This window comes from Sceloporus occidentalis, unplaced genomic scaffold (genome assembly GCF_023333645.1).
Source record: "Sceloporus occidentalis isolate IW3139 unplaced genomic scaffold, rSceOcc1.0.p SCAF_3, whole genome shotgun sequence".
Lineage (NCBI taxonomy): Eukaryota > Metazoa > Chordata > Lepidosauria > Squamata > Phrynosomatidae > Sceloporus > Sceloporus occidentalis.
Genome location: NW_028316983.1, coordinates 90396973 through 90419414, shown reverse-complemented (window position 1 = coordinate 90419414; position 22442 = coordinate 90396973). Strand labels below are relative to the sequence as shown.

The window sequence follows — 22442 nt, the reverse complement described above, 5'->3', positions numbered from 1 at the left end:
CTTTATTTATATCCTGCTTCTCTGTCAGTGACAGTGCAGTGCAGTGGCTACTCCAACATGATCAAAACTGACAACACATGGCTTCTGCTTTTGTTTTCAGCCATTTTTGGGGCCAGTTTGGATGAGAATATGAAAGAGTTTGCAGCATTGGGGAGGGTGCAGAGACTAAACCACTCTCTCTGAGCTATTGTAACTACTTTTTGGCTTAAATAAATAATCACCAGATTGTTTGTTTGATGGTTTGTTTTTAAAAATTGTTTCTGTAGTCAAATCCAATTACATGGATCAGTAGCCAGGAGACTTTAAGAACCTCTTCTGATAGCATACTGATTCAGAGCGTGTTTGTCACACTTGTGCCTTTTCTGTTTTAGGTTATTGAATGTTTTAGAAGTAATTGCACCCTTCAAGCACTTTAACAAACTCCGGGAATTTGTGCAGATGAAACTTCCACCAGGCTTTCCTGTAAAGTTAGGTGAGCTTTCTGTTCTGATTTCAAGGTTGCTCTTTAAATATCTCAGTCTTTGGGGTGAGTAATATGCCACTTAGACATTTGGAGGAATGGGCATGCCATTGCACAATGAAAAATGCAAAGGGATCTTGTTGGCATCTTTGAGATTAAAAAATATAAAATTATTTAAATACGTACAAACATTAAAAAATAAATAAAACTCACATCCCACTAAAAAAGCCTCCCTTGCACAGTTGCATGTTAAAAACCTGCTTAAACAAAAAGGTTTTTGCCTGCTGGCCAAAGGAAAACAGGGAGGGGGCCAACTTAGCCTCCCGTGGAAGGGAGTTCCAGGGGGTGGGAGCAGCCACTCAGAAGGCTCTCTCTTGTATCCTCACCAACTGAACTTGTGATGGTGGCAGGGCCGAGAGAAATCCTTTCCTTGAAGATCTTAAAGAGTTCTTGCAGGTTCATATGAGGAGGTAAGGTCTTTCAGATAGAGTGGACCTAAGCTGTATAGGTCTTCATAGCTGATGACAAACACATAAGTCATGAGCAGCATTGGCCATGACCACAAACAAATCATTAGTCAGTGAAGCTCTTTTAACAAGGAAGTTATATGCTCCCTATAACTGGTTCTGGCCAGTGTTCTGGCCACCGCATTTTGGACCCACTGAAGTTTATGAACAGTCAAGGTATATGTCACTGTAGCCAAATCTGACGCCTCAGGGAACAAAGCATAGCTGGCTCACTAGTTTTAGATGTGCAAATGTATTACTTTTGACCACTGCTGAAACCTGGGCCTCCAGGCTCAGAGTTTATTCCAGGGGAAACCCCAAACTGCGAGCCTGAGATTGAAAGGGGAGTGTAACCCCAAACAGCACAGGCTGAATTCCTGTTCCCTAATCTGCCGTTTGACTGGCCAGGGGCAGAACTGAGACTGTGATGCAGCAGTGGTGGTGATCAAGCCATTCCCCTGTGCCCCAGCCCTCATGAAGATTCCCCTGCCCCAAAGCTACTGTTGCTGCAAGGGACAGCCTTTATTGCCTGAAGTTTTGGCGTTAGGGATCATCAAAACTGTGCTGCTGATTGGAAAGGATTACCACTTCCTTTGAGAGTTTTTTTTTAAATGTGTCAAGTACAGTCACACACTTGATGTGTCATCTATTTCAGCTGAGAGATTTCTTTGCCTTTGCCTTTTCCTAAATCCTTATTCCTTTTGGAGTGTGACTATTGTGGGAGAGTGGGGAGGAAGGATTTCAAAATACTACTCAGATACAAAGCAGTATCAGCACACTTTTAAATGTTCACTTCCTTTTTTTTTTTAACTTCAGCCAGTTTGAAGTGTTCATAAGAGAGCCACAAGTGGTTTTAAGGGAGCATAATTTCTTCTGTCCTATGCCAATTTTGTCTTATTATCACCTTTGTCAGATTTGTTACATTTTTCATATTAGATAAGACACTATGGAAGCTGTTAATCAGAAGTAAAAAAGGACTGAATATATACTGTAACTGGCAATTCTGCTGTCAGATCCCCTTCAGCTTTTTCAAACACATAAACAGTCCCTCTGTCTCCAGCTCAGTTTTTCTGCAACCCTTTATTGCTCTATAGAGCCTAGAAATGTCATATTCAATTCCTAGTGGTGTCTGAATTTTACAGTTGAATAAGAGAAACAGCTTTACTGTTTTTTAATATTCTAGGGAAGTAATCTATAATACTTTCTAAACAAATGATGCAGACTGTGACTATTTTAGGGCAGGGATGTCCTTATCAGAGTAGTTTCATGCACTGGTAACTTCCCATCTAGACTACTGCAATACACTCTTTTTGGGGCTGACCTTCATGATGACACAGAAGCTGCTTGAGGAGAAAAGGCAGATTGGAGCATTGGCATCAGCCAATGGGAGCTTGACCAACAAAAGGTGGGGGCTACTTGCAGGAGCAAGTATAAATAGGAAGAGAGGAGCATTTATGAGGTAGATAGGGAATAGGATAGGGGCCAAATAGGGACAGAGCTCTGAGTTAGAGGTATATTAAATCCTGAGGGGCTTTAACAGCCAAGGTGCTGAAGGGGGCAGTTGGAAGGGCTTTGAATACCCAGATTGGCCTGACAAGAGGTCAAGTGTGGAAGTTGAATTGGTGTTTCTGGAAGAGGCATAAAGTAGAAACAAAGTTTTAAAGCTCAGAGTCTAGTAAAAAAGTTTTATGTGAAACTATAACCTGGAGACCACTTCTAGAATATAGGTGGGGTACATACCTCCGCTTTGCGGCGCTCTGCCGCCGCCGCCAGTAGGTCCGCAGGGGAGTCGGAGCCTTCACACGGCCCGACTCCCGCGCGGACCGAAAAAGAAGCTCCAAAATGGAGCTTCTTTTTCCGTCGCGTTTGCGACGTAGCGAGGCGCCAGGGGCGCACTCTCTACGTCACAAGCGACGCGACGCGTACGGACGCTCAGCGTCCGATACGCAAAGATGGCGCCGGCCATGTAGAAGGGCCTGTGCCATCTTGTACGGACGGAGTCCGTACTAGGCCCAGGGGCGTCTATAAGAGACGCCCCCTTTTAAAAATGGGACGTCCTCCAGACGTCCCAAATGGCGGTGCAGAAAGCACCATAGTTAGTAACAGATACTGTGAATCTTTGTAACCATTTAAGCACATAAACACCGTATCAACTCTGAATATCACCTAGAAGAGAGATACTGTAACCAACTATCTTGTAAATAAAGTTTTCTTTTGTCTGTGGTCACTTGAAGTATTTTAAGAAACTATAAGCCAAATGCTACCAGGAATTAATAATAATTTTATTGCTCAGAACACTCAAAATAGTGTCTTAGACAGTTGCCCAGAGGTAAAAGAAAAGTGTGGGAGTCACTCAAGCAAGGGATCTATCTGAGTTTGAGGGTTTTGTCATGCAATTTGGTGGCAGATAGGGAGGTAGCCATCACAATATTGGTGACAGCAGTGGGATAAAAAGACCCATTGTGCTCCCATCTGAGAAAAATAGTTGGGTGAATGAGTCTCATCATTTTAAGGCCAACTGGAAATAAGTTAAAATAATTAACTGTTGATTAAAATAGTATCAGATAAAATCATAATAGTACAACAGAAAAAGCAGCAAATAATAAAAAAAGTTCAGTGGATGCAATCTTATTTATATAGTGCTGTAAATTTACACAGCGCTGCAGGCAGAGTTTGTAGACAAAAGAATTCTGCGTATGGGACCACAACTTAAAAAAAAAAGGTCCTCTCCACAGAAATCTTTAGTAAAAGATGAAAGATCAATATGGTCCAAAGTGAAACAAGCAACAGATTTTGGCTCTCTTACAGTGTGAGAGTTGTTACATGAAGGTATGCTGCTATTGTCAGATTGTGATTCATATGTCACATATAAAACAACCTTATATGCTACATTAAATGATAGTATCTTATAAGATAAGCCAAAAAAATGTTATTTCAGTTTTGGTTATGGGTTTGTTTGTGACTTCACTGCATTTTTTTTTTTTTTTTTTGGTCTCTTCATATAAAAACAAAAAACAAAACAAATGAATCTCCAGAGAACTTATTTTTTATAAATTAGTAATAACTGAAACAAACTATATGAAAAAATACGGCATTTAATACTTAATAATAACAATGCAGATATATCCAAGGATATCAGAGTAGAGCAGTATAACTTTATCACACCCATGTATCAAGAATTAAATTCCACTTGATCCAACTGGGCTTACTTCTGAGTAAGGTCAGTTTATTTTTGTGTCTGGTGATTATTTAGTAAAAACACCAGTGACTCTTAATATGTTATCTGTGGCAAGTCTAATTTGCAAGGGAAAAAAACAACCTTATATGCCAAGGCTGCTAAAAGTAGTAGTAGTAATAATAATAATAATAATAATAATAATAATAATTGTATCCCGCCTCTCCCTGTATTGGATCGAGGTGGATAACAACAAACAAAAACAATAAAATCAAACTTGACTATCAATAGCATAACAGGACATATTAGATCCTAGTTCCCCAATCTCCCTCCCACCCTAAAATACCATTAAAACAATTCCCAATAAAATAGTTAATAAAATAAATCTAGCTTAAAGTCCGGTGGGTACAGCTAAACAAATGGAGAGTGAAAATTCTGAGGAGATCATTTTGGGAAGGCCTGCCGGAAGAGATGCATTTTTATTGCCTTCTTAAAGGCCTCCAAAAATGTTAGATGGTGGATCTCATCCGGCAGGTTATTCCAGATTTTTGGAGCAGCAACAGAGAATGTCCTCTGAGAAATTGTCTTCAGTCTAGTTATCTCTAACTGCAGTAGGTTCTTCCCAGAGGACCTGAGAGTGCGGAAAGGATTGTATGGGAGGAGGCGTTTCCCTCAGGTAAGCTGGGTCCAAGCTATGCCGGGCTTTATAGGTAATAACCAACACCTTATACTGTGCCTGGAAGCTAATGGGCAGCCAGTGTAGGGATTTTAAGATAGGTGTAATAGAATCAAATTTGGAACTCCCTGTCACCAATCTGGCTGCCATATTTTGGACCAGATGCAGCTTCCAAACATGGCATGAGGGTTGCCCCATGTAGAGTGCACTGCAGAAATCGAGACAAGAGGTTACCAGTGAATGTACAACCGTTTCTAGGATTTCCCATTCCAGGAAGGGTTGTAGCTGGCAAATCAACCGAAGCTGATAATGGGTGCCCCTGGCTGTCGCATCCACCTGGGATGACAGCTGAAGTGACGAGTCCAGGAGCACTCCCAAGCTATGGACACAGTCCTTTAGGGGAAATATGACCCTGTCCAGAACTGGAGAGCTTATCACCATACCCGGATTGGGATTGCCTATAGCGAGTACCTCTGTTTTATTTGGATTCAATTTAAGTCTGATTTCCCTCATCCAATCCATTACTGACTTCAGGCAGTCATTCAGAGGGGAAATGCCTTCCCTGGTCACTGAAGCAGTCCGAGACATGGAGAAACAAATTTGAGTGTCATCAGCATACTGATAACACCCGCCCCATGTCTCCGGATGATCTCACCCAGCATCTTCATGTAAATGTTGAATAGCATTGGCGACAGTATTGCACCTTGAGGGACGCCCAATTTGAGCTCCCTCTTGGCCAAACAACTGTCACCAAGCGACACCATCTGGAACCTGCCCGAGAGATAGGACCAGAACCACTGCATAGCAATGCCTCCGATTCCCGATTCCCTCAGGCGCTCCAGAAGGATACCATGGTCTGGTATCGAAGGCCTCTGAGAAGTCCAAGAGCACCAACAGGGCCACACTTCCCCTGTCGATGCACAGATGGAGATCATCAACCAAGGCGACCATGACAGTCTATCTCTCTGAAAGTTATTGCTGTAGAATGTGCAGAGGGCTCATTAATTTGACTTTTTCTATATATGTACATGTATGTATGTATTGTTTTATTAGATGTGTAATGTCTTTTAGACAAATACAGTAAATGAAGTTGGATTGGATAAAAAACAAAACCCTGTTCCTGTAGCACTAACCTGAAAAAACATAGTGATATGCTGATACCAGTGGCTCTAAGAATCTTCAGGGCGTGAAGTTTTTGGGAAAAGTTCTTTAGACTCTGGAAATGGCCGAGCAACTAATTCAAATGATATAAAACTGATGTGACATGATCAAACTGCCTAGTTGCCCCCAGCATCCTGGTGGCTAAAATATGCAGAAGGTGAAGTTTCCAGATTTTCTCCTAGCTATATGTAGTGCAAAGTCTGGTCTAGGTGTAGTCCATGCCAGAACTCCAGATGAGGTTGCAGATGACAAAGCAGCCTAAATTATTGAAAGGTAGTCCTGGCCACTGAGGTCATGTTCCCTTCTGCCCCACTTAACAGTTCTACAAGTTCTCTTCTTCCCTACTCATCATTCAAATTTCTGATAAATTAGGGTTGGGTCTGAAAGTTGTGCTCATCCCATTTTCCTCAACTCTCTGAACCTCATGAGCTAGACCTGGCTCTATCCCTAAAATCCAACAATGACTAGGGTATTCTGGTTCTTTTAAATGGCTATTTTGGGATAAAATAATAGCAATAACAAATGCATTTCTATACTGCTTACCAATGTACTAAGCAGTTTACAAAGTGTAAGCTAATTGCCTCCAACAAGCTGGGTACTCATTTTAACAACCCCGGAAAGATGCAAGGCTGAGTTGACTCAGAGCCCCTGGCTGGTATTGAACTGACAACCTTATGGTTTGTGAGTGAGTGGCTGCAGTACAGGCATATAAAGGCAGAACTGTTTTGGCATGCTTATCCCCCTGACCACCTATGAAGATCATTAGTATGGAATGAGACCAGCTGACCCCTTGATTGATGGATGCAACCGTTTTTAGATTCTGATGTTTTTTGTTTTTATTTTTATTGTGGTTTTAATGCTGTTGTAATTTTAACTTTGTGACTTTAACCTTGTTGTGATCCTGCTTCAGTCCATGGGGAGAGGCGGGAAGATAGAAATAATAATAATAATAATAATAATAATAATAATAATAATAATTATTATTATTATTATTATTATTATTATTATTATTATTATATAACCACTGTGCCTCCAGGGCTACATAGCATGCCAAATAAGGTATGTAGTTTTATGGGAAACATTTGCAATCCTGATTTTTTAAAGAAAAGAATACTTCCCAAATGTGTAATTTCTAACTTTAAACTAACTTAAATCAAACCACCATTATGAATTTGCATGGAATTTGCTCTTGCCCTTATTCTGAATATAGGAATAAATATCATTTTGGTGTAGATTTTTTTTTAAAAAAAAATTAGCCTGAATATGACTGGTAAAATAATTATGGCCCATCAGCAGCTGATGGGCCACAGCATATCTGTGCTGACACTAGACTTGTTTGCTGATGGCTCATCATCTGTCATTCTCTGAGCAGTCACTCCCCCTCAGCCTCTGGATCCTGGTCATTCCCAACTTCTGCCTCCATTGGTATCTGAATAGAGGTGTACCCCAAATTGCTTGGCTGTGGCATAGTGGTTTGAGTGTTGGACTGTGATTCTGGAGACCAGGGTTTTGTTCCCAGCTTGACCATGTAAACCGACTGAGTTGGGCAAGTTACATGCTCTCAGCCTCAGGGGAAGGCAATGGCAAACCTCCTCTGAACAATCTTGGTTCTCTGCAAAGAAAACTCCATGATAGGAAACTGTCTTAGGGTCACCATAAGTCAGAAACTACTTGAAGTCACACAACAGCAACAACAGCCTATCCACAGTTCATTGCAGCCCTCATCCATATCATCAGATCTTGCAATGAGCAATACTTCCATATTACTTGGATTTATCATCTGTATCCCCTGATCAGTGCCCAAACTGATTGATCCATGCACCTGGAGGTAACTAGGGTGATTTCAGTCTTAAATCTCCAATTAACCTCTTCTTGTAGATGTAGATAAGAGAGAAACATATTGGGGACAGGCAAAACTCTTAAAGGCCAGTGTCCATGGAGTGGAACAAGAGTATCACCTTCTGGACCAACTCAAAAAGACTGCAGACATCAAAAATTTGCCTTCCCTATCCTACTCAGACCAGTTAGTCCAGAAGGATAACATGGAGATGGAACAAGTGAGCCAGATGTAGTCTTTTTCTAAAAACAAAAATGCTCATTACTGTGCGTTTTTGTATTTAATGCAACCGTGTTTTTGTTTTGTTCTTTCTAGATATACCTGTGTTTCCAACCATCACGGCCACTGTGACTTTTCAGGAGTTTCGCTATGATGAGTTTGATGAATCAATCTTCACAATTCCCGATGACTACAAGGAGGACCCTAGCCGCTTTCCTGATCTCTAACATAACTGGAAAGTTATCAGTAAAAGAACACCAGCATGCCACAGAGAGAAAAACAGGATGCAGAAAGCCCACTGACGTGTTGTAAAGTGGGTGAATTGGAAGGGATAACACTTGTTTAAATGAATTCAGAAAGGGAACATAGAGTGAATCTCAATCAGTTGTACCATATAGCAAGCATCCATCTAGTGTCTAAATGAGGGCAGGTCTCCTGATGAATCACAAACATTTGTACTGTACATCCAGACCTGCAAGCATGGTAGCCTGGCAACTCGGTGAATCCCCCCACCTCCCCACAGATACTTACATAACAGCTATAAAGACTGTCATTGTTTTTTCCCCATATATATATATATATATATATATATATATATATATATATTGGTAATAAAAAAACCCCACTCTTGGACCATTAGCATAAAAAACTAAAATGTCTTACCTTCTATTTGCCCTTTAAAACATCCATCTTCCTCAAGATGCCCTCATAATGTTCCTCCAAGCTTTGTTTTCATAAATTGTAAATTCTGTAATATTTTGTGAACTGAACATCAGTTGAACATATAGTAGAAAGAATTAATTTTCTGTAGATGAATGAACCAAATGGTAACCATTTAAACAGTTGCATTTACTTATTGCAATACGTTTCAGAACTAGAGCATTCACTCTGCAGGGAATAAGGTACCTCCTCTTAGCACCTTAGTGCAATTCATTGTGGTGCTATTCATATTTTTCCCATACTGTCAGTTTCTCCACTGAAAGTTGTTTATTAATCTTCTCATGAAATCTGCAGATATGTTTTCAAACTGGTTGGAAATGTCCTTGCTGTGTGTGTTGGAGAGCATGCTTGGAGATTTTATTAGCCTACAAGTTGAATTGCTGACGTTTTAGTTTGGGCTTAGCTGATCCACAAAAGCTGCCCATCAAACACACAAACCTTGCATTGTTACAGCAACATTTGGAAATATATTGAATATATGCAGTTACCTTACAAACAATCTCAGAGCTTAAGCTTTTCTTAAGTGAAAAACTGGGAGAAATGAATAGGGCTTGCAATGAATAAAATAAATCAGAAGTATAAGTATGAGGGTTTTTTCCAGTGTGGGTAATTAGAGAAAGGCTGTTTGTTTTTCTTCAGATGAATTTTTTAAAATGAGGATCTTCACATGATTCCAGTGTATAAAACTTGAAGATAACCTAGCCTTTTTGCTTTACTGGAAAGAATGTGTCCCAAACTGTCAGTACTTATGTTCATTTATATCCAGAGGTTTAGCTTCCAGTGGTGTGTAAATGTATAATAATGTAAATATTTTCAGAAGTATATTCTTTGTGCAGTCTAGTCAATCTTCTTTTCTCAAAACTGCTCAAGTCGCTTTCAGACTTGAAGAAAAACATGGTGCTGGGTAGTACAGCCCAGTGCTCGTGATAATTTGGAATGTGAAATGAGGTGGGGTGAGTTAGCGCGCAATAAAACCGGACTAATGAGCCACATAAGCTCTGTCAGGAAAAAGGTGCAAGGATAGTCTCAAGTACTGTAGCTTTGTACTCGAATCATGTGCAAAGAGGTAGTAGCTCCAGAAGACTGGAGCCTTGTGACCTACAACAGTGGGAGGTGATGGGCTCAATTCCAGAAATATTGTAAACCTGTTCAAAGTCCCAACCTTAACTGACGTTGAGAATGAAGACTGACAGCACTGTGTTTGAACACAGCCTCTGTTGGCTTTGTGTGTATTGTTGTAGGTGCCATGCTTTGGAAAGTACCATTTCACTACCAGTATCCATTATGAGAGGTGCAGCCTACCCTTGTAAATAGATAATGAACATTAAAATGGAGAGGCAGTTTGTCATTTTTAAAAAAAATAAAATCATACTCTGTTTCTTCTTGTGAGATGATCAATAGAGGAGACATTGGGCATGCAAATGTCTGATACTATAGGTTGTACCCAGTTAACAGCTTCTGTCGGTTTGCTCCTGAGGCTTGGGGGAACCCTCTGGAGCAGATTTAGGAGAGGAGGCTGCTGGAATGGGAGGAGAAGACAACAACCTGTTGTGTGAATGGAGGCCTGCTCTTTTAACATCCAGCCTTGCCCTTTGTTATCAGTCCAGTAGATATAAAACAAGGAGATGCTTTATATAAATATATAATCCTGTTCTCATAACAAATGGGCTTGATTAGGTGATGGCCATAATTCTATAGAAATATGCAATTGGTCAGCGCCTCTTTATTATTGGGTAAATAATGCCAAAGTTGTTAGAGAGGTCTAAAAATAAAAATATTGTCCCAAGAAGTGTCACACTAGCACATTGCAAAGGGGTTCGTTTCATGTTGGTTTAGAGCAGGACCATTTTAGTTTAGTCTCATTTATTTCAGCAAGTCTGTTGAAAGATCAGTCTGGAATCCAAGCCAGTGGAATTATTGTCATATTTCATAAAGTCACAATCTTTGCCTCATAAGTTTTGTTTGAGGAAAGAGCTTTAATTTACTGTATATTTGATGGCCAAAATATAAAAGGTGTAACACCATTATCCATAAGGACAAAAGAGCCCTCAGACATTTTAGCCTGTTTAGACCCTTCTCTCCAGTGTATCAATATTGGTAGATTTTAAAATTACACTGGTACCCCGGGATACGAAATGACCGGGTTACGAAATTTCCGGGATACGAAAAACGCGGCTTGGAAAAAACTGTTCCGGGTTACGAAAGATTTTTCGGGTTACGAAATTCTTTTCGGCGCGAAATTCAAATGATGCAAAGTGCATCTACAGGCTTTCCAGGGATTTCCAGGGCTAACGGAAACCTAAGGGGGCTGGGTTAGGGTTAGCTTTGGCGCGAAATTTGAATTTCGTTAGCAGCAGTGATTGGCTTGCGAAATCAAGCCAATCAATTGGATTGGCTAACGAAATTGGGGGGGGTGGCTTGCCTTGAGAAATAAAAGCCGGCTTCCATTGATCTGCCCCCTTTGTCTGGCCCTGTGGACTGGTGAGAAAGAGTCTCTTTGGAGCTCTAACTCTTGGTTGCGGTTCGGACTTTTCCTGGCTGAATCTAAGAATTTTATTTAATAGGTGGAATGTTGTTTAATGCTGTTCCAGTGACTGACATAAGAAAAATCACTGGTTTTTCTTATACATGGGTTGCAAAACATATCAACAAGTGGATAGCAAAACTCTACTTGATTGCATAATAAGTCTAAACTTCACCCTAATGGTAATGTCACTTAGAGATAAAGATTAATAACAATTATGTATTATGTCATTTTCAGATTTTTCTTGAGGAGTCTACATCATTCCTTCAAACTCCAGTTTAAGTTTTCTTATAGTGATGTAGCCAAAATCTTATATACAAAATGGAGGTATTGTCTGACTTAAGCCTGAACTCTGCAAGGCTATGAAAAATCTTAAAAGATAAATCTTAGGAGCAGGGGGAATTAAGTCCAAACCAAACAAACCAGTGGCACTGAATAGTGACAGAGTGACATGGGGAAAAACAATAATTTGGTGGAAGGAGTGATGAAATTAAGTAGCTGGACAAGGAAAGGAGAGACTCACAGTAAAGTGCAGAAAAAACTGTCCTATTTTCTGGACAAGCCATTTCCTTCTTCTCCCTGATGATTTATTTGCATATAGAGGCATGCATTCAGTTTCATAGCACAGTAAATGCATCATTCCACATGCAGATATCTAATGCTATGCAATCCTAATGCAGGAACATGGCCATAACTGGAAGTTTGTAATGCTTGGGCTAGATATTATGGTTTCATCATGGATAGCTATTAAACTAGGGTGGTGTCTGCACAGAGGAAAAGAAACATTCCCATCCTGTTCCCACACTGACCTGTTCAGGTGACACACAGGGCCAAAACAAGCTAAACATGTCTCCAGGGCAGCTCTCCAGAGTAAAACAAGTCCCCATTTGCTCTGGATCATGCTAGAAACTGTGGAGAATCCCCTGAGCATGCAGGGGTGCAAGGACAGAGGGAGAAGAAATCTGGATGTGTATTTATGTGCATGCATTCAGGATATGGGGGGAAATAGTGCATCAATTGATATGCAGATGTGCATACTTAATGGGACCAGGGCCATTCAGTTTCATAGCACAACAAATGCATAATTTCACATGCAGATATCTACACTATGCAATCCTAATGTGGGAATATGGCCATAACTGGCCAGGACTGGAGGGGTGTCTGGGCAGTGCGGCTGGTATCACCCTGCTATACTATAAAAATGCCACAGCTGAGAAGTGCTGCCTCACACATGACAGTCTGATTCAAAAGAGAGAGAAAATTCAGAGCAGGATCTCAAATCTTAATGCCCTAAGGAGCTTATTCAGGAGGTGAAACACATACATATGTAATACTAGATACAACACTCCAAGCCCATCACATCTGGTACATGAAATATATGTTGGACGTTTGAGGAATGTAGCCTAAGTTCATTCAGTGACCAAGGGTAGGGATGGAAATTCACTAATTCCAATCCAATCACACCACTGACTTGCATCTTTCACACTGCACCTCCTTCTCATTTAAGGTCTGAAAATACAGTATGAGAACAAGAATGAACATTTCTGTCTTTTTGGGTTGCCACTGCATTTGGTTCAACGAATGACTGGAGTAAAGACGTTTGTTTCTATGCATTACCTTTGCAAATAGGGCACAGGAACCTAGACTTTTCAGAGCCAACAGCAAGACTCCAGCTGTTCATATGTATTCAGGATTTGCTGCCACTGAATAATAATCCTTTCTGGGACTGTCTTCCTCCATTACTAGACATGTCAAGCACTGAAATGGAGAGACTGTTGGACACATCTCATGCTTTGCATTCCTTTGTATATTGCTTATCCAACCACACTTGGAAATTGTTCTTTCCCCCCTTTCTAGTCTCCAGTTTATATCTTCAGTTTGTTTGTATCCACTGTATGTTTTAGAGAGCGATACAGTAGATGATTTCTAAAGAACATAGTCACTAGCGCATCACAATGCACTATGCGTCTTGTTAGCTAACTCAATATTTTTAATTACTTGCCTTTATTATCAGTGAGACAAAATGTAGAGTCAAGTTTCAGGTAATACCTTTTATTGGGCTAAAGCTGGAATATTGACAGTCAGGCTTCAGGGATATAGAAAACACCCCTCCAGGTCAGAATGGGATTGACTGTGAAAAATGGATTCCTATACCCAGAAAGCTCATTTGTCGATATTCTGCGTTTAGTCCAATAATGGTAGTCTTTCAAACTTGGCTCTGAAATTCGTCTATAAAGAAAATATTTGAGCTTCCAATGGCTGCATGCTTATGACTTGTATTGGGTGACTAATTTGTTATGGATCATCTCATATTTGAAATTTACCTTTACAGTACAAGCATAAGCTATCATGATGTCAGAGTCAACATTTGTATCTGATTATACAAGCTAAAATGTCCCAATTACAAGGAGTCTATTTTTGTGCAATAGTGCAACCAAAATGCTACTTTAGCTTTTTTCTAAACTAAACCTTTATATTTCTATGTCTATATGATGGTAAGACACAGAGAACAATTCACTTCAAATGCCTCAACTTAGTTTAATGGTGAATCATATATATTTCATTCCAAGAAGACACAGAAATGGTAGCAAATAAAGAGAAACATCTGACATGTTTTTTGGTTAGATCAGAACCACATACCTGATTTAGTAATTGAAAGTCACTTGTAATTCAAGACACAGCTATGGTGCAGTAATTTAACTGTTATGTTTGTTTTTATGGCTTAAATTGTATTGTAAACTTCCCTGGGGAATATTTTTAAAATAAATTTAAAATATTATAACTATTTCAAAATTGAATAAATTCACTGGACTGCACACTTAATGCAGTCTGACACCACTTTAACTATCATGGCTCCCATCCTATGGAATCCTGGGTTTTGTAGTTTGTTGTAGAATCAGAGCTCTCTGACAGAGAAGGCTAAATATCTCACAAAATTAGAGAGCCCAGAATTCCATAGCATTGAGCCATGGCAGTCAAAGCAGTGTCAAACTAATATGCCAGTTCTGTAATGTAGACACAGCCTAACTCAAACAGCAGCTGTTTGTCTTTACTCCTCTGGGTTTTTCTGCTTCTGGCAGCCCTTCTGATGTTGAAGCAGTTCAGGTGCTTCAATTCATCTTCCAGGAAGAGAGGTTCACAGATCCTTTTTACCCAGCCATTCAACAACAGAACAATACACAGATTAACATGTAAATCACTTTTCCCAAGCTAGGGTCACACAGTAAATACACACACACACACACACACACACACCACTCTCTTCCATGCCAGCATTTTCTGAAGATACCAACCACAAATGCTGGTGAAACATCAGGAATAAACTCTTCTAGAACATGGCCACATAGCCCAAAAAATTAGCCACAAAAAACTATGGGTGCAAGCCGTGAAAGCCTATGACTTCTCATTCAACTGAGTGTTTGCTTAAAATTGCAAGTTAATCATTTTGTTTTTCCAGATACAAAGAGACATAACAAAGAGTGTTTACAGACCTGGAGAACAAGGAGGACATAAACCAAAAATAATTTGTGATACTCTGGACATCCCTGTAATTCCATGGACTTCTTCACAGGTAAGTAAATACATAATAAGGCAGGTCTAATTTCAGTCAATAACCTGTTGCACAGTTTTGAAGTTTAATCCACACTAATATCAGTGTGTATATAAGTCAGCTATCCCTGTGTGTCATTTTGAAAGATTACAAGGCAAAGCATTTTTGTTGCCTTTTAATTCAAATCCTAAATAAATAAATAAGACAGTTAAACATATGTGAGCACCAGGATAATATCGACAGTCCTTCTTTTAAATGAAATGCAAGGGGGAAAGATAGAATAACAATCTGGTTTAGAAAAATGTGGAAAGGAGACCTACAAGGGGGGGGGGGTTTGCATGAGAAGAACCTGGTGGATCAAACTGAAGGACTGAAGGCCCATTTAATCCAGCATTCTGTTTCTACAGTGGCTCCTAAGAAGGTCAGGAAAGCAGGAAGCCTCTCCTGCTCTCAGGGCTAGCCAAAGATGTTTTGCATCCTGATACAAAGAACAAAATGATGCCCCCTTCCCAGTAAAAGTAAAGAACCTGTTTGGAATTGCAGTTGCATCTTAACTGGAACAGTGGCAATGAGATACCATAATCCACCACACCTACATTTAAAAGTTACTTAATGAGGCCCATGACAAATTGTGTAGTATGTACAGGTTTATCATCTTGCAGGAGAGGGAGTTGGGGAGCTTATGAGGAACACCCAGGATCTGGTTGTTAAGATGGTTGCTTTGACCTGTTTATGGTGGGAACAGCCATTCCTGTTGTTCCTCCTTGGCAATTAACATTCAATGAAACAGTATTTATGAATCTGAAGATTTGTATATCCATCGTAACTAAGGTGCGTTACAGACTGCCCGTTTGGGGCAGCCTGTAACTGGCCCTTTCCCCGCTGGATTGGGGCCTCAGCTGCCACAGCGGCAGCCTCTGAGGCCCCGATCCGCCGCTTTCCAGGCTGCGGGGAAGCAGCAAAAGGCCGCTTCCCTGCAGCCTGGAGAGGGGTGTCCTTGGGACTTCAAGCCCCAAGGACACCTGGCGACGGCGGGGAGGAGGAGGAGAAAGGGGCCGCTTGGCCCCTTTCTGTTCTGCGTCACTGGCGCAGCCATGTAAAGGCTGCACCCAGCGACGCAAAGGTGGAAGGAGCTCCGAAATGGAGCTCCTTCCGGGGCTGCAGAAAGGGCGCCTCAGGCACCCTCGCCAGCCCCACTACGTCACTTCCACCCTGTTTGGAGGCGGCACGGTCATGACGTAGTCATGGCGGCGCCCATGTGTATAGGGCACCACCATTTTCTATGCGCTCCGTGTGTATTAGGGTTAGGAACGTCAGGAAGTGACGCCCCTTCCTAACCCTAGTACACGCAGAGCACATACTTTATGCCCGTTTGTAACGGGCCTAACAGATGTATCACCTGTTAACTAAATTACCCCTGGTAGTTACATTTAAATACACCGATTGAATACATGTATCAACAAGCTGGAATATGTTTAGAAGGGGATGACCAAGAAGGTAAAAGGCCTGGAAACCAAATCCTATGAGGAACAGCTTAGTGAGCTTAACCTGGAACTTCTTTACTCTGGAGAAGATAAAACTGAAAATTAACCTGATATCTATTTTTACTCTGGTGTCTCTTCAGATAGTATACATCTTTTGCCTTTAACTATTTTTAAATATTTGAAGGGTTGCCATGTAGAAGATGGAGTATGTTTGTTTCCTGCTAATCTAGAGATTGGAACATGAACCAATGGATTCATACTTGTATTGCAGAAAGAAAGAAAGAAACTCCGTCTAAACATCAGGATGCACTTTTTGACAGTAAAAGCTGTTTGACAATGAAATAGACTGCCTTGAAATGTGGATTTTCCCTTCTCTGGAGGTCTGGACTAAGGGGCAGCCCTTCCTGCCCCAGATTGGTTCCTCAGCAGCTGCATCCCAAAAGAAGCTGCTCTGAGCAGCTTCCTGGAATGGGTTGTCATAACTCCGCAGTATGGTGTCATGACGCTCCTTCTGTCCGGTGCTGTTTGGACACTGCACCTGGCACACATCATCATGGCATACACCGTGTGGATGGGAGCACACCATGATGACAGCCAGGCAGTGAAACTAGGGCTAGGAGCATCTGGACACTCAGCCCTAGTTCGCACACAGGCCGGCATAAAGTGCCAGTCTGCACTGCCTCTAACACATGTATTTAGGCCATGGTTGTTTGTGAAATGTTATTGAATCTCTTCACTAACATGTTATTAATCTACCAAAAGAGAGAACAGAACAGAAAGATTGTTATACATATGTTGGATAGCTCCTTGATTTTCTTCCTGCTGGGCAAGAGAAAAAAAGAGAGAGTTTTATGATACTTTCAAACCCCTCCAGGTCTAGTCACAGCAAATTGTGATTTACTGTAGTTGTTCAAATAAAATGGAAGAGGAAAGTGTTATAGGCCTTGGAAACTACAGAGAACTGCCATTTAAGCCTCCATGAAATTTCAAGGGGCAAAAAGAATTCTCATGAGAATATATAGAGTAATTTCTCCCATGAGAGTCACAGTGCTGAAGTGGCTGTTATTTGAGGGGGCAACTTAGAAAACAAAAAAGGTGTGCATAACGACCAAGATCATACATGTGCATGTAGCTCTGCATGCACAGTTTCATGTTCTCCCACTACCTGGTAGCTATCAAAACCTGGGAAGGGGGCCTGTTACTGCCATGTGACAGTAGGGAGGGACAGAAGAGGTTCAGTCCATAAAGAAGCAACTGGTCCCAACTTATTTGGATCAGAGGGGCAGAATGAAAATTCTCTCTCAAATGGAGTGCTAGAGCATAAATATAATACAAATGTAACAAATAAATAATGTTGCCTAGAAGCTAATACCTTTTTATTCATGCAGGCCTTTGGTTGGAAATCTTGCCAAGAAATCCCTGTGATAGGTTTGCCTTGTGTTTGTGTGTATAAGGGCTTCAAATTGTTTGTCAGCTTATGGTGACCTCATGAATTTCAAAGGATTTTCCTAGGCAAGGAATACTCAGAGGTGGTTTTGCCAGTTCCTTCCTCTGAAACAGAGTCTACAGCATGTCGTGTTCATTGGCAGTCTCCCATCCAAGTACTAACCTTGCTTAGCTTCCAAGACCAGATGCTCTCTGTGGTCTTTAGAGTAATTAGGCTGCTTCAAATGGGGTGTAACTACCACTTTCTTCCCTTAGGAGCTCAGAGCAGCCAGGTCTTCATAGTGTGAATCTCGTTCCCACTCCTTCCCAGACCCTCTGTAAGAAAAAGCAGTAGAAGTCCCTCCCAGGGCTTCACAGTTGCCATTTGTGGGAGATTTTTGGATGGAGTATAAGGGCAAGAAAATAGCCTTTTGTGCACTGTCCAAAAAGGGACTTACACATTTATAGGTTGTACTTAAACTTGTGCAAGTCACTAGCAGAATGCTGACCTATGCGTGCATTCTAATAAGCACAATATAATGGAAGGAGTGTGCACATTACAGTCCTAGAACTATTGCAATGAACATCATCCTTGTATTTATAAATGTTAGGACTGATTAGTATAATGCAGCTTGAATTGAGATGTCAAGAGAAGCTCCAACTAACACATAATGTTATGGCCTTTCTCTTTGCCTTCACACATGTCCTCTATGACATGGCCACATTAAACTTGGAAGCATCCACTTCTACTGTGTACTCAGGCAGTTTTAACTAACTCCCAAATATTAAATAATGCTTAGCCTCAAGAAGCCAAGCTCTCATTGTGGTTGCTAATCCTTGTTGGCTCCTTTCCAAAGGTTTGGGGTGGACTGAATTTACACTATGAGGATGGAAAGTGATGAGCAATATTAAACTAGTAACCCTATATGTGTATGTGCCTTCAGGTTGCTTGTCAACTTATGGTGACTTCATAAATTTCTTAGGGTTTTCTCAGGCAAGAAATACTAACAGAAGGTTGTGCCACTTCCTACCTCTGAAACATACCATACAGCACCCAGTGTTCATTGGCAGTCTCCCACCCAAGTTAAACAGAGCTGACTGCTTATTTTCCAAGACCAGTGAGATCTGGTGTAATTAAGATAAAAAGGCCAGCTCCCAAAATTGGGACTTAAAATTCAGACTAAAACAAAAACCAAAAAGTAATAGCACTAAAAAGAGACAAAAATGAACATTAAATTGATATTATTTGAAGAGGATCAAACCAAATTTTTTTTTTCTAATAGAAGGCCAATGTTTTTATGCAGTCAGAGATTCAGTAGCAATTGTGATGGAGGTATACAAGCAGATGTACTCTTGGTCCTCTGTTGACGTTTTGTCTGCTTCACCATTCACAAGGATGCCCCTCCAAATGTTACAGGGTGTTTTATTCCTCACTTCTGTCTCTGTTGAACAAGACTAATGGTATTTGTGATCTAACAACATCTGACTCACCTTACTTTGTCCACCTTTGTCCAAAAATGATGTTGGCTGTAATTAGCTCCCTAGGATGGCATAGGCCTCTACTCACAGAAGCTCCACTGAACTAAATGAAATTTACTCTTCCGTAGACATGACTAGGATGCACTGAGAGTCTATGAGTAACTATACTGAAAGCCACAGTGTCAGAAAATCCAACTCCATTTATTTAGCAGAATGGTTGTTAGGCAAAACAAATTATGGTTTTATGGTGTAAAACAGAATATTTGTTTGTGTTAAATTATGCTTAAATGGGCTTGATATACATGTAACAAGATTAAATGCCAATTGATTATAAAAATATGTTTGTTAAAAGTGTAATAACTGACATTGTTATATTTCAGTAACATTTTTCCTAATCAATTGGCCCCTAATTATCCTATAATAACTCGTATTAATTGAAAATTAAATCTGTACTGGAGACACTTAATTTAAACTGACTGCGACAAAAGAGACGCTGTTTCAATGCTAGGGTAAACAAATCACTCTGACTAACAACTGTTTACTGTGCATTAGGCTGCAATGGTGCTGGGCACAATCCACCACAAGGTCTCCTCTGAGAGTCTGATAGGAAGGGTACGGCCATATTCTTTCACTGCTGATATCCATTCTAATGGAGCTTGAGGGGAGTTTTCTTAGCCCTAGGAATATCTGTTATACACTTAGTTATTTTTATCTCTGGCCCCATTATTGAGCATTTCAGCATTTGAATATTCTAGCAGAATGGAGGAACTCAGAAGAATCTTGCTGTGTCATATAGATATCAGTAGTGGAAAAGAGGTTGGGATCATAAAAACTGCAGATCTAGTGTTCTTTCAGACTACATCATTATAGCATTATGATTTCATTTTAATTGTCATCATAATATTCTGTGGAATCCTGGGATTGGTGAGGTACTAGGGCTCTTTAGCTGACAATTCTAAATAGCCCTCCTTAAACAGCAAATAAAAGAGCCAGCATGATATAGTGGTTTGATCACTGGACTACAACTCTGAAGACCAGAGTTCATTTCAATCACAGCTCTGTAGGTTATTTAGGTAGGATTTTTTTTCTTTAATTTTAAAAAATGGGCACATAGTATGATTTCTGGGGAACTGGGGTCAGATCCCCATTCAGCCATGGAAACCCACTGGGGACCTTGGGCAAGTCACATTCTTTTTAGTCTGAGAGGAAAGGAAAGGCAAAGCTCCTCTGAACAAACCTTGCCAAGAAAACCCTTAGGGTTATTATAAGTCAGAATGACTAAAAGGCACAAAACAGCAATAACAAAATTGCAAATCCCATGGGATCTTGCCATGGCAGTTAAACTGGAACCATAGTGCTTTGATTGCATAGAGTGAAAGGGCTACTGGATTCCATTGGATGGATCTACGGCAGTTAAGGTGGAGTCATAATGATATAAAGGTATAGTGTGAAAGTGCCTTCAGTCTGCCAAGTGATTCAGACTGCCAAGAATGGTGCCAGCATTTTGAACAGTTAGCCTTTGGACAATGACTCCAGTCATGCTGGGTGCTATATCTGGCTGGAGTTTCTCTGAGTTTTAGTCCAAAGAAGAGAAGTTTATTCCCCCAATATCTGAATAGTATTTACTTTCAGGGCCAGCTCTCATGGCAGCGCCAGGTTGTGCTACTCACCCAGCCATATCATTGTTCTCACTTTGTGCCAAATATTCAAGGGTGGGGGTTTTAGGGGAGAAATAATCCACAGGGAAGTTCCACAAACATCCAGGTGTTTGTCTATTTCTGTCATAATCCATGGTATTTCCCAGGAAGGCAGAAGCAAAAGATACAGGGCTGTGTAAAAGGTGTAAGGACTAGATGTCCCAAATGGCAGTTTGTTATTGTCATCTGTACAAGATGAGTTTCCCTTATCTAGAATTCCAAAATCCAAAATACTCCAAAATCCAAAATTGTTCACTTGAGTAGCTGAGACAGGGGCACCTTTGCTGTCTGATGGTTCGATGTTCTATGCACAGAATTATAAAAAATACTGTTTACACATAACCTAGGGAGTCCTGGTGGTGCGGTGGTTAAATTCCTGCGCTGCAGCCTCTCACAACCACAAGGTTGTGAGTTCAGTACCAGCCAAGGCTCCAGGGTCGACTCAGCCATACATCCTTCCATAGGTCGCTAAAATAAGTACCCAGTTTGTTTGGGGAAATTGGCTTATACATTGTAAACCACTTAGGGAGTTCTTAAATGCACTGATAAGTAGTATATAAATGTGAAATCAAAGGCTTTCATGGCCGGCATCCATAGTTTCTTGTGGGTTTTTCAGGCTATGTGGCCATGTTCTAGAAGAAGGCCATGTTCTAGCTGGTGAAACATCAAGAATAAACTCTTCTAAAACATGGCCACATAGCCCGAAAAACCCACAAAAAACTATGGTATATAAATGTACTTGCTAAAACAAATATGATTAAAAGCAATTAGTTATAATACCAAAGAACAGTATATTAAAAATATTGTGTATAAAACTATTTTCAGGCTATGTGCATAAGGTGTATACAAAACATAAATGAATTTAATGTAAGCAATTTGTGTAAGTTCAGTATCGCTGAGTGTATTTGGAGCAAGAATGAGAAGCCTGAAATTTCTCCTCAGAAAAGAAAAAAAAATCTTTCCCTCACTTTTGCTTTGACCCTCTTGTTATCACTCATTTGTCCAGATTGTCGGTTTTATTTGCAAACACATTTTTGTAAGTCAAAATTGGTTGTGGTGGGGAATACCAGGATATAAGAAAGGTCTTTGCCTTTGCGGTGCCACTGTTCCCTTTTTTTCCAAAGTTGTGAATTGTGTGTGATGTCAAATTAAATTTCCCATGCCTCATGAGATACAAAGGCAAACTTTAATTCTTTCTCCATTGCACTTGTCCCTCTGCACACAGCTTTAGTAAATCATGCCACAGCTAGGCTATGTCCCAGTATTACCACAACTGGTCTAAGTGCCTGCCCTTCACCATTTTTACATCATGATTCATGTACTCAGCCTGCACTTTTGGACTGCTTGCAATTGCTCTTGACAAATGGCTCTTCCGTGTACTCTCTGCTTTACCTTTTCAAACTGTTGCCATGGTTCAGAGATAAGTCAGCTAGTGTACATTCTGCTGCCTTATGGGAAGTAAATCCCCAAAGATACACAAAGAAATAGATTTGGACTTACTTCTTTGTCCAGATTCACAGAGCCTGAGT

At 40.5% G+C, this 22442-nt stretch overlaps 1 protein-coding gene across 3 annotated transcripts in view; it reads left to right on the top strand.

Annotated features, from left to right (window-relative positions):
- The window catches only part of LOC149316413 (ankyrin repeat domain-containing protein 13C-like), a 47691-nt gene extending 25600 nt beyond the window's left edge, over positions 1–22091 (top strand). Inside the window, exons 12-15 of one of the 3 annotated variants that reach the window (XR_016280487.1) lie at positions 372–472; positions 8131–8347; positions 14736–14849; positions 16584–22091. Coding sequence is in view for 1 of the 3 variants with exons in the window: in XM_089515432.1 (XP_089371558.1) it covers positions 372–472; positions 8131–8261 (232 nt within the window). In the remaining 2 variants the exon portion in view is untranslated. Of the gene's footprint in view, positions 1–371; positions 473–8130; positions 10133–14735; positions 14850–16496 lie in introns of those variants that run through there. The other 2 variants (XR_016280488.1, XM_089515432.1) reach the window with 2 other exon arrangements.
- The last annotated feature ends 351 nt before the right edge of the window (positions 22092–22442 follow it).